Source organism: Microcaecilia unicolor, chromosome 5, assembly GCF_901765095.1.
Source record: "Microcaecilia unicolor chromosome 5, aMicUni1.1, whole genome shotgun sequence".
Taxonomy (NCBI): domain Eukaryota; kingdom Metazoa; phylum Chordata; class Amphibia; order Gymnophiona; family Siphonopidae; genus Microcaecilia; species Microcaecilia unicolor.
This window is the reverse complement of record NC_044035.1, coordinates 41615135-41630030: the sequence shown is the minus strand read 5'-3', so window position 1 is coordinate 41630030 and position 14896 is coordinate 41615135. Positions and strand designations below refer to the sequence as shown.

The 14896-nt window shown below is 43.2% G+C and overlaps 1 protein-coding gene across 2 annotated transcripts in view; it reads left to right on the top strand.

The window, feature by feature from the left end:
- SUFU (SUFU negative regulator of hedgehog signaling) overlaps positions 1-11353 on the top strand; it is a 232700-nt gene extending 221347 nt beyond the window's left edge. For both annotated transcript variants that reach the window (XM_030202831.1, XM_030202830.1), the window contains exon 12: positions 10220-11353. In XM_030202831.1, the coding sequence (XP_030058691.1) occupies positions 10220-10309 (90 nt within the window). In that variant the 3' untranslated portion in view covers positions 10310-11353. The remainder of the gene's footprint in view (positions 1-10219) is intronic.
- The last annotated feature ends 3543 nt before the right edge of the window (positions 11354-14896 follow it).

Genomic DNA, 14896 nt, shown 5'->3' with positions numbered 1-14896 from the left:
GTGTGGCATTAAGGTTCTTGTAGCTACATCTCCTGTACTAGATTGTGTTTCCTGGTAATGTTATTCCCTCCCAGCCAGGAATGCTGCTGCACATTTTGTTGATGGGAGAGGAAACATAGCTGTTAGATTAGTAAGGAGAGAGAGGAGACACAGAACTGCTGGACTATAGCAATGGAGGAGATGGGATAGAGGAATGGGAGTTGCATCATAAGGGTGCAGGAAAATGGAAGAGAAAGGACTGCTAGATCATAAGGGGGAAGGGGAGAGGGGACAATACCATAGAGTTGGGGTAGAGGAGACACAGAGCTGCAGGACTGTAGGGGTGGACAAGGAGAGGAAAGACAGAGCTGAAGGATATAGGGTTAGGGGGAGAGAGGGAAAACTGAGCTGCAGAACCATAAGGGTGTGTGAGGAGAGGAGATGAAGGACTGTAGGGGTAGGAGAAGAGAGGGAACACAGAGCTGCTGCACCATAGGGATGAAGGGGAAGGGAGAGGAGACATGGAGCTGCTGGACCATAAGGGTGGACGGGAAGAGAGAGGGGACATGGAGTTGCTGGACATTAGAGGTTGGGGGGGGAGAAGGGGACACAACCTCTGGACCATAAGGGTGGAGAGAAGACGAAGCTACTGAACCTTAGCAGTTGGAGGGGGGATATGGAGCTGCTGGGACCATAAGTGTGGAGGGGAAAGGCAAGGGGACAAGAAGTTGCTGGACCATAGGAGTGGAGAAGAGAGACCAGGGGACAGGGTGATGTTGAACAATAGGAGGTGGGGGAGGATAGGAATATGCTAGGCTACAAGTGTGGGTGGACAGAGAGAGGAGATACTAGGCTACAAGCATGTTGGAACTGTCTGGGAGAGCCCATGGGGATTGTTAAGGAGATGAGATAGATGAAGATGGTGAGTACAGAGGGGAAAAGTGTAGTAATGTGCAGTGGGTGAAAGGTAAAAGGGAATAGGAGGTGTATAATTATAGTACAGCAAGAGGCCCTCACTGGATGCCCACCGGAAGGGTGGAAGGCCAGATTTTAGGACTCAGGCTGTAAAAATACCAGCTAGGTTTAAAAATCTATGACTGGCTGAGCAAGGACTTGCTTTTCCTGCAAGTTAATATGCGTTCTAGTTTAAGATCTATCCACTGGAATAGTGGTGGGCCAAGCTACATAGCTTTGTACAGCTGAAAAGCACTGACTAGGCCTGATAACCTACTAATGGCCTTATAGATGAGTCTTAACAAAATCAGGTACAAATTGAATGTAGCACTTATTAAAATGGAGTTTGTCTTTCTATAAGATGAAACTTAGATCATAAGATGATAAAAAAAAAAAAGAGGAAGTGAAACTGATATGCTAAAAATAAGATGTTCTGGCAGAAGAGAAAACATGTTGACAAAAGAGGAAATTGCACAATAACTGGCAATAGCTAGAACGGAAGCACCTGGCCGGATAGGAAAATATGATCTCAGAAATTGTGAAATATTAGAAAAAAAATGGGTCCTGCCATTTGCTTGCATTGGGATCTGGGGCTATAAAAGAGATAAGATTTTGACATAGAGTTGGAGTCCTTCCCCAACACTTCTCGGACGGCAGAGCTCTGTGCTATTGAACCCAGAATCTGTTTGATGTCTGTACTTGATTGAAAACTTGGTAAGATTAAAGCCTTCTTTCTGAAATCTATCTCTGTCTCTATTTTCTAGTATTCTCCACCTGTCATTTATACTACAAACTAAGCCACATACAAATAATACACACTCTTTGCACTAATTTAAGGACTCATAATATATGTGGGAACATAAATGACCAAGGATTCACTTAGATCCTGATAGACAGAAGGGCAAGGTCATGGGCATTATCCTAGAGTTACGCCTTCTGGTGCCTCCACAACGGAAATATCACTGGGATGGAATATCAAAAGAATTTAGGCAGGCGGCCCAACAGATAGTGGAAGCGCAGATCCTTTGTCCCTGGAGAAGGGTATTCCTGGGGCGCAAAGAGGGCCTTTAAAATTTACATTTGGTGACCCCGACGTGATTCGAACACGCAGCCTTCTGCATATCAGAGGCCAGGGAAGGAGTGAGACAGGAGAAATGGGAGAGCTGGGGTGTGATAGGAGGAGCTTGAAAGTTGATAGGTAGATGAAATGTAGATAGTGGACTGAAGAGTGAGAGGGTGGAATTTTGAGTGGGCAGACAGAAAAGAAACAAAAAGGAAATATATCAGAGAGGGGATGGAAGAAGACAGGAGGAAATTGGAGAAATGACAAATGGACAGCACTCACTGGAAAGAGAACAGGCAGAAAAGCAGAAAAGATAAACTGGGATCAGCATGCTTAGAAAAAAAATAAAATGATCAGACAGCAAAGGTAGAAAAAAGTGTTTTGTTTTGAATGTAATTTTTATACAATAGCTTTGGGAAACTTTGAGAAATGTGCATCACAGATGTCTTTGTATTTTGTTCAGTACACGAGGAAATGCATTTCTGTTTTTATTTTCACATGTTGTATAAGCATATTTTGACTTCTTTGGGTTCCCAGTTCAATTTTTGTCTTCATATTTCTAATTTGTAATTTTTTATTCTGTATTTGGTGAGAGTTCATCTGTGTCTTCTGTGTGACTGAGGCATGATATTCTGTTTGCATGAAGTTTGTGTAGAACTCTGTAGCAGTCCCACTTGTTCTGTTTTACCAGTAGTAGGTGTATGATGTTCTATGTCCCTGTGTAATATTTGTAGTGCTTCCTATTCCTAGTAATTATTGCTACTGTTGTATGGTAGGTTTGCTTATATGTATGTTGAGTGAGGATTTTTTCAAGTTTTGTACAGTGTACCTGGTGGTGGAGAGAGAGACGTTGCTATTAATCAGGTGACATGAGAATCAGTATATGTGTGTGTGTATATATATATATTTTTTAATTTATTTTTTGTAATTGTATGGTAACTTGCATGGGGGAATACACTTGTTCTGATCTGCACCTGTTGTTTTGGGGGAGATAGGGTATTTATGGATGCAGAACATCTAACTCGTAAGAACTGGTATACCAGTTTGGTCCATCTCATGAATATTCATTGTGGAAATTTTGAAAACCTAACCTGGTGAGGGCTAAGGTTTGACACCCCTGTGCTATACTGTGTCAGACTGTGTGGGTTATGTATACGGTGTGTCATATATGCGAGCATTATGGGTGTGTCCTGACTGGAAAAAAGGTTGAGAACCACTGCTTTCAACCATGGTTATCTGATAGGTTCAGTAATTTTGTTCTTTCTCCGAGGACAAGCAGGCTGCTTGTTCTCACATGTGGGTCGACGTCCACGTCGGCCCAGGAAACGGCAAATTTTTTCAAGCAAAAAAATAAAAGCTTTGCCCTAGTCTTCTGGTTCGCGAACAACTTCCTTCCAATCGTGTCCACGTACCTCTTTAGTTTTTTCTTGTCCGCAGTGAAGACAGCGTTTTCGAATCTTCTCTTCGTGTGGCCCAGGAAAGAGTCTTTACGACCAACGATTTATTTTCTTTTCATAATTTAAAAAAATATATATTTACCTTCCTGTGTTTTTTTCTTAGTTTAGACCCTTTTTATAAGTTTTCTTTTCGACGCGGCTAGGTTCTTCCCTCTTTTTTTTGTGCCCTTTTTTCTTTTCAAAGGCACAATCGCATCTTTTGATTTCGCCGAAGCCATTTTTCCTTCCATGTCATCGAAGATACCCAGCAGCTTCAAGCATTGTACGCGATGCAACCGGACTATCTCAGGTACCAATACCCACGCCTGGTGTATCCAGTTTCTTGGGCCCGACCATAGCCCAGCCGCTTGTAGTCTGTGTCTTCGTATGAAGAAACTGACTCAAGCGACTCGAAGCCCAATGAGAAAAACTTTTGTGGGCTCAGTCCGGTCCTTCAACGTCGACATCGGTACCGAGGTTGTTGGCGTCGACATTGACAGGAGCATCAACGTCGGGAAGAAAGTTAATGGCTACTGAGAGACCAGCTCATTCTGGGAGCAGTGAGACATCAAGTGGGTCTCCACCTGCCTCGAGGCCTCCTGTTATGCAGGCCCCCCCGGGACCGGCCTTTGTCGGACCCAGCCCCGAGGAGACGTGAGGATTCCACGTCTTCCTCATCGGTACCGAGGAGTCTCGATGACGGGCATTGAGCAAAGGTGAAGATGCACCGTCATCGTTCTCCTTCGACACACGGTACCAGGAGCTCCTGGGCGTCAAGAGAGTTGGCACCCGAAAAGCATCGGCGCCGAGAGGATCGCTCCCCCTTGATACAGGAGGTGCCGATGCGTCGGCCTCCCAGTAGCCCGGTACCTGCTCCCGAGCCTCCACGGATTCTGACACCGCCTGTCCCATCAACCCCGCGGCTCTTGACGAGCGCATCCAGGCCTTGTTTCCAGAACTTCTGGAGGGACTGCTACGACAGTCAGCTTCGGTGTCAGGGGTGCTTGTGCCTTCTGTACCTGCTGCTGCAGTGGTGTCTGGCCCTTCGCCTGCGGTGAGGTCCCCGACCGTGATGCCACTTGCAGCATCCACGTCGGCTGCCACCCAGGTCGACTCCCCTTCGATGTCGGTGGAGGGAGCTTTGCCGCAGTCGGACCGGGCATCGGCCTCTCAACATCGCCATAGAGGACATCATTCCTCGGTGTCGAAGCACCTTCTCAGGTTCTGTCCGATACTGAGCAGGAACGTTCGTGGGAGTCAGAAGAGGATCCCAGGTACTTCTCTTTTGATGAGTCCTTTGGGATTCCCTCTGATCCTTCCCCTCCGCCAGAAAGGAGACTGTCTCCACCGGAGAGAGTCTGTCCTTTTCCTCTTTTGTCCGGGAAATGGCTACGGCTATTCCCTTCCCTGTGGAAGTTGAGGGTGAGCCCAGGGCTGAGATGCTCGAGGTCCTGGATTATTCTTCTCTACCTAAAGAGGCTGTGACATGTTCCTCTGCATAAGGTAATGAAGGAAGTCCTTATGCAAAACTGGTCAGCCCCTCTGTCTGGCCCCTTAGTCCCAAAAAAAAGCTGAATCCCAGTATCGGATCCACAATGAACCTGGATTGATTAGGTCTCAGTTACCCCACAATTCCATGGTGATGGACTCCGCCCTCAAGAGAGCCAGGAGTACTAGAGACTATGCTTCAGCGCCCCCAGGCAGAGAGGCTAGAACTCTTGACTGTTTTGGGAGGAAGACGTATCAAGACGCTATGCTCACCGCCAAGATCCAATCATACCAGCTCTTCACGAGCGTGCACTTATAGGACTCAATACAGCAACTGTCGAGCTTGGTTGATGCACTCCCTACGGATCTGGCCGAGCCTTTTCGCCAGGTTGTCAGGCAGCAGAAGGTGTGTCGAAAGTTCCTGGCCACGGGTACGTTTGACACTTTTGACGTGGCATCCAGAGTTGCTGCTCAAGGTATAGTGATGCGCAGACTCTCATGGCTGCGTGTCTCTGACCTGTCCAGCAGCGAATGGCAGATGTTCCTTGCCGGGGGGATAATATTTTTGGTGAAAAAGTAGAGGATCTAGTTGATCAGATCAAGAAGCATAATGATGCTATGGATTCTCTCTCCCACCAGACGTCTTCTGCTACTGCCTCCTCATCTAGGAGGTTTTTTGCCGGGAGGAGGAGTGTTCCCTATTCCTATTCTAGGTGTAGGTACACTCCTGCTTTTCGGCAGCCTGCCCAGGCTCAACCCCAGCGCGCTTGTTCTCATCAACAGCGTGCGACTAAGGCCCATACTGCTCCCCAGCAAAAGCAAGGGACGGGCTTTTGACTGGCTCCAGTTAAGCATAGCCTCAATAAAAGTGTCCGTACCGGATGACTTACCGGTTGGAGGGAGGTTGATATTTTTTCACCAATGGTGGTCTCTTATAACCTCCGACCGGTGGGTTCTTCAAATAGTCCGGTTAGGATACACTCTCAATCTGGAATCGAAACCTACAAATTGCCCACCGGGAGCTCAATCTTAAAGTTCCCAGCACAAGCAGGTACTTGCAGAGGAACTCTCCGCCCTTCTAAAGGCCAGTACGGTCGAACCCGTTATATCAGGGGAAGAAGGGCTGGGATTCTATTCCAGGTACTTCCTTGTGCAGAAGAAAACGGGGGATGTGTCCCATCCTAGACCTAAGGGGCCTGAACAAATTTCTAGTTCGAGAAAAGTTCAGGATGGTTTCCCTGGGCACCCTTCTTCCCATGATTCAAGAGAACGATTGGCTGTGCTCTCGATGCTTACACACATATCTCGATCCTGCCAGCTCACGGGAAGTATCTTCAATTTTGGCTGGGAACTCAGCACTTTCAGTACTGTGTGCTGCCTTTTGGTCTGGCGTCTGCGCCCAGAGTATTCACAAAGTGCCTGGCGGTAGTTGCAGTGTCGCTACGCAGACTGGGAGTGCATGTGTTCCCTTATTTCGACGATTGGCTGGTGAAGAGCACCTCAAAGGCAGGCACTCAGCAGTCCATGCGAATGACTATTCAGGTGCTAAGCTACTGAGGTTCGTAATCAATTACCCCAAGTCCCATCTCACTCCAGAGCAAAAGTTGGAATTCATTGGAGCCCTGTTGAAAACAAAGACAGTTCGAGCTTATCTTCCCGAGACAAGGGCAGACCATCTCCTGTCCCTGGTGTCCATAGCTCGAGCGTCTCAACAGATCACGGCTCAGCAGATGTTGAGACTTCTGGGGCACATGGCCTCCACAGTTCATGTGACTCCCATAGCACGTCTACATATGAGATCGGCTCAATGGTATCAAGCTGCAGGAAGTCCTGACCACCGACTTCAGGAATTCTCTGCAGTGGTGCGCAATTCGATCCAATCTGAGCTTGGGACGTCCATTCCAAATTCCTCAGCCACAAAAAGTGCTGACGACGGATGCATCCCTCCTGGGGTGGGGAGCTCATGTAGATGGGCTTCACACTCAGGAGCCTGGTCCTTTCAGGAAAAAGGTCTTCAGATCAATCTCCTAGAATTGCAAGCGATCTGGAACGCTCTAAAGGCTTTCAGAGACCGGCTGTCCAACCAAATCATATTGATTCAGACAGACAATCAGGTTGCCATGTATTACACCAACAAGCAAGGTGGCACTGGATCTCGTCCTCTGTGTCAGGAAGCCGTCCAGATGTGGCTTTGGGCACGCAGTCACGGCATGTTTCTTCAAGCCACTTATCTGGCAGGCGTAAACAACAGTCTGGCCGACAGGTTGATCAGGATAATGCAACCTCAAGAGTGGTCACTGAACATGGGCGTTGTCTACAAGATCTTCCAAGTGTGGGGCACCCCCTCGGTGGATCTCATACCCGCTCTGGCGAAAGCAGTTTGCATATCTTGGACTGCAAGAGAGCATTGGCCTTTTACGTGGAGTGGACAAAACCCTTCAGACAGGCCGCCCAGTTGTTTGTTTCTTTCAATCCCAACAGGAGGGGAGTCGCCATCGGAAAACGCACAATCTCCAATTGGCTAGCAGGTTGCATTTCCTTCACTTATGCCCAAGCTGGGCTGTCTTTAGAGGGCGATGTCACGGCTCATAATGTTAGAGCCATGGCTGTGTCAGTGGCTCACTTTTAAAGTCGGCCTCCATTGAGGAGATTTGGAAGGCTATAACGTGGTCATCAGTCCTCACAGTCACTTCTCACTACTGCCTTGAGCAGGATACCCGACACGACAGTCGGTTTGGGCAGTCGGTGTTGCAGAATCTGTTTGGGATTTAGGATCCAACTCCACCCCCCTAGACTCGTTTTTGTTCTGCTCCAGGCTGCACTCTCAGTTAGTTGTTTATGTTTTCAGTTCAATCTATGTTATGCCCTCGCCTTTGCAAGGCCCAATTGACCAATCTTCATTGTTTTGAGTGAGCCTGGTTGCTAGGGATATCCCACATGTGAGAACAAGCTGCCTGCTTGTCCTCGGAGAAAGCAAAGATACTTACCTGTAGCAGGTATTCTCCGAGAACAGCAGGCTGATTGTTCTCACAAACCCGCCCACCTCCCCTTTGGAGTTGTTTCTTTGTATGCTTTTTGATTTAACTAAAGAGGCACGCTTGCGCAATGGGCGGTAAGTCATCCGCGCATGTGCAGTGCGTGCTGCTCGCGTGCCAGGAGACTCTGGCAAAACTTTTATTTTTTCCTTGAAAACATTTTGCCCATTCCTAGGCCAACGCGGACGTCGACCCACTTGTGAGAACAATCAGCCTGCTGTCCTCTGAGAATACCTGCTACAGGTAAGTATCTTTGCTTTATCATAGTTTCTACCATTTTGCCTGGCACTGATTTTAAGCTCATCGGTTTGTAGTTGCCCTGGATTACCCCTGCAACCCTTTTTAAAAAACGGTGTTGCATGGGCCACTTGTCTAATCTTCAGGTACCTAAGGAAATGTAAAATGGAGACAGAACTCATGAAAACATTGCTGCCCTCAAAATAAGCAAAAAATAGCATGAAACTTGAAATTGTGTTGAGGGCTCTGTCTCTCACTAGATAACCAAATAAAACTTTCCTTTATTGGTTACTTCCAAATGTCAGCACCATTTCCATGCAGTCTTTCTAAAGTTTCTTGCCTTGTACCATAGTACTGCAGTCTCCTTTTGCAGACTTATTTTTCATTATTTCCAACTCAATGGAATACTGGAAATTGTACATAGATAATCAGGGATATCTGTCTAGGGCCAAAATAATTTCCAAAAACTTAATGGAACGGGACTGAAATTGGAGCGGAGTGATAGTCTGGAAAATAGCCGTGTGCCACCTGTTGGGGTTCCAGCCTGGTCCCATGTAGGTACCATTCAGAAAAACTGTTTACCATGCACTGTTGCTATTGCAGGTAAGTAAGTTATGTCCCTGCTATGAGTACACTAAGTGACTATGTGCATACTGTAATATGTAATCCACACCCATTTCCCATACCATAATAAGCTATGCAGTTAACAAGTGAACTAACTTGCACTGTTGAGCCATTCGCTAACAGTTACTTCGTGCTAATTCATGTGCTAACTGCTTAACACACTTTAGAAAAGGGCCTCAATGTGCAGTAAAATGAGAACATTAAGGTGTTTGGTGCACCTTTTTCCATTGGCATTTCACAGTGTAATGCTTCCACATGAGTTATTTTAGCTTAGGCTTGTCCAACCTTCGGCCCACGGGCCAGAACTCAGCCCTCCAAATGCTTTTTTTTGTGGCCCTCGGGAGCTTGGCAAATGTTAGTGTTGCTTACAGCGGGATTCCTGCTTCCCCACTGCCACTCAACAGTCTGTAAGCATGAGCCACTGAGTGCCAGAAGTGTGGGTTGATCACACAGTTCCAAGTCTCGCAAGACTTGAAACCACAAACAACCGAGACTTCTGGCACTGCGTGGTTCAAGCTTGCATAGAGCCAAGTTATGATGGGGAGGCAGGAATCCAGCTGTTTCTTCTGCAGCTGAAGCCAGGTGAGGGAAAAGAAATTGGGTGAAGGCTAATGGGGGGGGGGGGGGGGGAGTTACATGAGCGAGAGTGAGATTGGGTGAAGGCTGGTTGGAAGGGGGGGGGGTTAGATGGGGATGGGACGATGCACTGTCATATTTTGCCATTATTTGCTGAGAATATGTGGCAAAATACTATGGTATGTTTTGGCCCTCTGAGTGTAACAAAATATAAAATGTGGCCCCCAATAGAAAAAGATTGGACAAGCTTGGTTTAGCACATCCTGTTATATTGCACACCTCTTATTTTTCATCCTTAACATGGAAGAGTTTCTGCTTTTGCAGGTCATCTTACTCCTAGAGAGGTATCTCAATGTTAGATTTATGACCCGTTGTTTCTATGCCAACAGCTTGTGTTGTCATAAGTGCATCTTGTGTCTTTGCAGACTAGCAGAATGTTAATGTATTATGGGGAAGAAGGCTATTATTCAAGCATGAGAGGACTTTGTTAATGGCAAACAGAATAATATAGACAGTTATTTACTTTTTTGAAGTGCTTCTCTTACAGCTCTAAACATTTGTTTAAAAGTAACAAAGTAACTGAAGCTTGAGTTTTGTGAGAGAGTTAAATTTAGTATTTTCTATAAAGTCAAGCATGAAAAGCTAGAATGCACCAAGCATTCATCTCTCATGATGGTTTCTGCTGATGTGGCACAGAGTTTACCATTAGCAGCAGGCTAAGTCCTTAAATGAAACGTTTGTATTTGAATTAGAATTGTGTTTTTATTATTATTGTCTGTTTAGGGTGCACTTTTATTATTAACTTTCTCTCTCTGTTTTGCTTTTAGCTTAAGCTTCCGAAGGAATACAGCTGGCCTGAAAAGAAACTGAAAATCTCCATTCTGCCAGATACAGAGTTTGACAACCCATTGCACTGAATTGGAAAAATTGAATTACAAGCCTTCTGCAGCTGAGAGCCAAGCTGCATACCCTGTGACTGTGGGTCATAAATGCAGAAAGGGACTAGGTCTACAAAACCAGATTACTGCCCAGTCACCACAACAGAAAATGAGCTGTTACCAATTCACACAGATGGTGCTTTCATAGGCGGTAAACAATCTGACAAGGGTTCGTATATGGTAGACATATCTACAGGGAGTCAGAATTAAACTGAAAACTGATAGAGTATCTTTCCATAAGTAGCATGGGACTGTATATATCGGTGCACCTGTATTTACATGTCAAATCTTACAGATATATTCAGATAATCCCTGGATGAAATGTTATTTACATGACTCTGGAATCCTTTGATAGTCAGGCATCTAATGACTACAGAATAATTCCTCCGATTTTTCAAAGGGTGGTGGGGGTTTTTTTGTTTGTTTTTTTTTTTTCTTGTGTACATTTCACAACGGTGGCAAACAGTCATCTTAAATTTACCTAGATGTGTTGACGATGAACTTCTGTATTCAGCTATAAAAAGGAACTTCTGAAATGAGCACATATTTAGGAAATGTCTGATCTTAGTTCAGGAAGGGTTTTTTGGATGTGCAGAATAAGAATGCTTTTTCAGCAAATTGTCATGGGGAAAGGTTTTGATTTCTTGGTTTGCTATAGTGTACAGCTCCTGTTAGATTTTTACAACCCTGCCTACTAACATGACAGTTTATGTTGAAAGAGGTTGAAATTGTAGTACAATGAACATAAAGAAAGGATTTTCCCCATGAAAACATTTCAAGGAGTTCTTTTTACCAGTTTCCTTTAATGTTAAATCTCTGGTGGGTGGCAGTCTTTTTGGCTTCCATGGCTTGGTAGTAAAGATAATGGTGTCTAGGTGTTCTGGACCCTAGTATTATTTCTGTAAAACAGGACAAAAGACACCAAAATAACTTGAATAACTAGAAATCTGAGAGAGGAGGAAAAGTGATTAATACAACTGAAGCTCAACCGGTGTTTGAAAATGTTTCTGTGGTTTGGCTGAATCTGAAGATTCATCTTAAAATGTTTTAAATATTAAGTATTAAATTAATGGATATTCTGTCCAGAAATATTTTTGTATTAAAGTTGACTATTTATTTGTGGTGATGCTGTGAAAATGCTTAATGAAATACACGGTCAAATAAGGTTCCTTGTAACATGCAAAGTACAGATGAGAGGGCACCTTCGAGAATCATAGAGCTAATCTTTTTATCCAGACAAAATTATTTCATCATAAAGTCATCAAATTTGAGACTTGTAAGATGCCTCTTATATCTTTGGAAAGTTTTTAATCATGTGCTGTCCGTCATAAGTTTAACTTTCAATTTTTTCATCTGGAGTTATTGTATAGTTTGTTTATATGTTCTTAGATTGTGTAGTCATATTAAAGAAACATTATTTGTAAGCTAGCGGATGGCCTTTTACCACAGGCAGAACAAGGCAACTTCACAAGCAGGTTATGAGAAGTTATTGTACATTGAGGGAAAATACTGCTTTTTTTTTTCTAATGAAGGTCATCAAGACAAGGTGTAGGCGGTACCTTTTTATTGGACTGACTTAAATACCTGTGTGACTAACTTCCAAGTGCTATTCTTCCTTCATCAAGTCTGTAGTGAGCAGAATGTTTTGACTTGCTCACATTCCATTCAGTGTTCAAGGTTAAGTACTTGCATTGAGTGCAGTTCTTAATTTTAAGGCCTGCGCTCCTTTCATCTGCTTCCTTTTAAGCTTTTAAGTGCATTTATCTTCACTCTAGTTCAATTCTCAACCCAGTCCTTAGGATCAACCCAGTCATTCTGGTTTACAGGATATCCATCATGAATAATCATGAAATAGATTTGCATATACTGCTGCTGTTGTACACAAAGCTGTCTCCTGCATCTTTGTGACTGTTTTGAATACCCAGTTGGCCAGCTGTGTCCCCCAAGGACTGGGATGAGGACCACACTGCTTTAGGTCTTTCATAGAAAACAATGGGCCTGTTAGTCAACAGTTATGATAATTTAACTTATGCTATATATTCAGCATTAAGGTAGCATAAGAGAGTGTCCTAAAGTATACAAACAGATTTTAGGACTGGAAAATCAAGAATTTTAATAAATAGACCTCTGACACGGGCTGTATTTCGGTGCACATGCGCCTGCATCAGGGTTTTAATCGAAAACAAAAAAATATGTTATGTAAATAAGTTATAAAAATAAAAGCAAACATAAATATACTATCCATGTAAAACAAAATGTGAACTATACTACATAAACAATATATGATGAACTGAAATTAACACAGAATGAAAATACCTAAAAAATGTGTAATAACATAGGTGACTTGTTCTAATTAGTTCTGTCCAAAGAGAGGATATTGAGATGCTAAATATAAATGTACTTAAATATGAAAGGATGAATTGAGATGCCAAATAGTGATTATATAAACATATTATACAAAAGTATATTACAGACCAAACAATACATACATATTAAAAACTGCAAGTGAATAAATTAAAGTGAGATGCTTAACCAAAGTGATATACATGAGTGCATCATGATCTCTTTTGATTGAACTAATTAGCACAAGTCACTTATGTTATTACACATTTTTTAGGTATTTTTCCATTCTGTGTTAACATCAGTTCATCATATATTGTTTATGTAATATATAATTTTTTTTTTTACATGGACAGTATATTTATGTTTGCTTATTTGATTTATGTTTGCTTTTATTTTTATAAATTATTTACATGCCACTCAATATTCAGGCATATGTGCATCAAAACACGCCTGTGTCAGGTCTATTTATTAAAGATTCTCGATTGTTCCAGTCCAGAAGGCCCTTTTGTGCTGCTTTTTGTAATATATTCATCATTGCCATCAGTCAGTGTAGGAAGGTCTGCTTAACATATGGATAGTGGGGTCTACATGCTGGCACAATGCATTTTTAGGGGTCCTTTTACTAAGCTGTGGGGGAAAAGGGCCCTGGGGTAGTAGCATGGGCCATTTTTACCATGTGCCAGGGCCCTTTTTACCGCAGCCGGTAAACTGCCCCCCCCAAAAATGGCAATGCGGCAAGATAACTTTTACTGCTTGGCACGTGATGGGGAGCACTTACCACCACCCATTGAGGAGGCAGTAAGGGCTTCCGTTGCAACCAGGCAGTGTGCGATGATTCCCAATTACTGCTGGGTTGGCGCTGCACTAGGGGAAAAAAATTTCCCGGAGCACCGGAAATGGCGCATGCTCCAGCCGGAACTACCGGAAGTGGCCACGTTGGGCCGGAGGTAGTTCCGTTTTAGTGTGCGATAAGCCCACATTGGGCTTACCACCGCTTTGTAAAAGACCCCCTTAGTTTAGGCTTATTCAACAGAATATTTGAGCCAGCCCTCGTGCCATCCCAACCTGGCCCCTTATACAGACAGTATTACACCCCTCAATCAGGTACTCTCCATATAACATTTGAAAATACACTGATAGAGAAGTTATAAGTTTACTGGCTGCCAATGAACATAGGAACCTCTTTTGAATGTTGGGTCGGAAGGTAGTCAAGATGGTCTTGTCCAGTCTGTGTTTATATCAGGCAGTCTCTCTGTCTTGAAGAGGAACATTTTTAATGTAAAAATATAGTATGTTTTATAATAACATTAAATAAAATTGCATATATGCAGAATCCTGAAAACTGTAGCCCTTGATTTAATTTATTTACTATGCCAGCAGGTGTTTTTGAAAGCATGACTGTGGCCCACGTTGCAGAAATCTTTCATCTTAAAAAAACATACTTTTGTAAAATGTACAAATGAACCTCTGTGTTAGTGTATATATATGCTTGCTTTCAAAAAACACCTGCTGGCATAGTGAATACATAATCAGACTCTAGCTTTTTTATATATATATATATATATATATATATATATATATATATATATATATATATATATATATATATAAATTTGCTTTTTTTAAATCTTTTCAGTATCGTGTGTGTGTGTGTGTATAAATTTTAGGAGACCTGAGAGACATAACTAATTCTATGTACAGCCAAATTCAAGATTTTAGTCAAAATGGAAGAAAATAGTCTTCCTTTATTTAAAAAAAAAAAAAAGGTTTTATTTGATTCACCCATAAAGTGAAATTATGTTTTTGCATGTGTCCTTCTGGCTCAATATACATGTCAGTTGCATTTCATAGCACTATGGCTGGGTGTAATTTCTTTTGAAGAAGATTTGTGGAGTTTGCAATAGTAGCTAGCTGTGCCTTTTCACTTGGGCTCCTGTGCATTTTCAGTAACTGTCCAAAGTGCTCGGGATAACTTCATAAACTTTTCATTCATAAAACTCTGTCTTACATCTGTATAAGAGCTTTTATAAACTTTCCCCACGTGTTACATGCCTGAAAGTGTGCATGGTGAGAAGATGGTGCATACTTTTTCACTACCCACATCTGGGGTGGAGTTTGCACAGTCAGGATTTATGCATGAACTTTATGCATTATTTACACCTGGTCCCGAGCAGGTATACATATTTTTGCCTTCAATCATTTATCCCTGATATTAAATAAAGA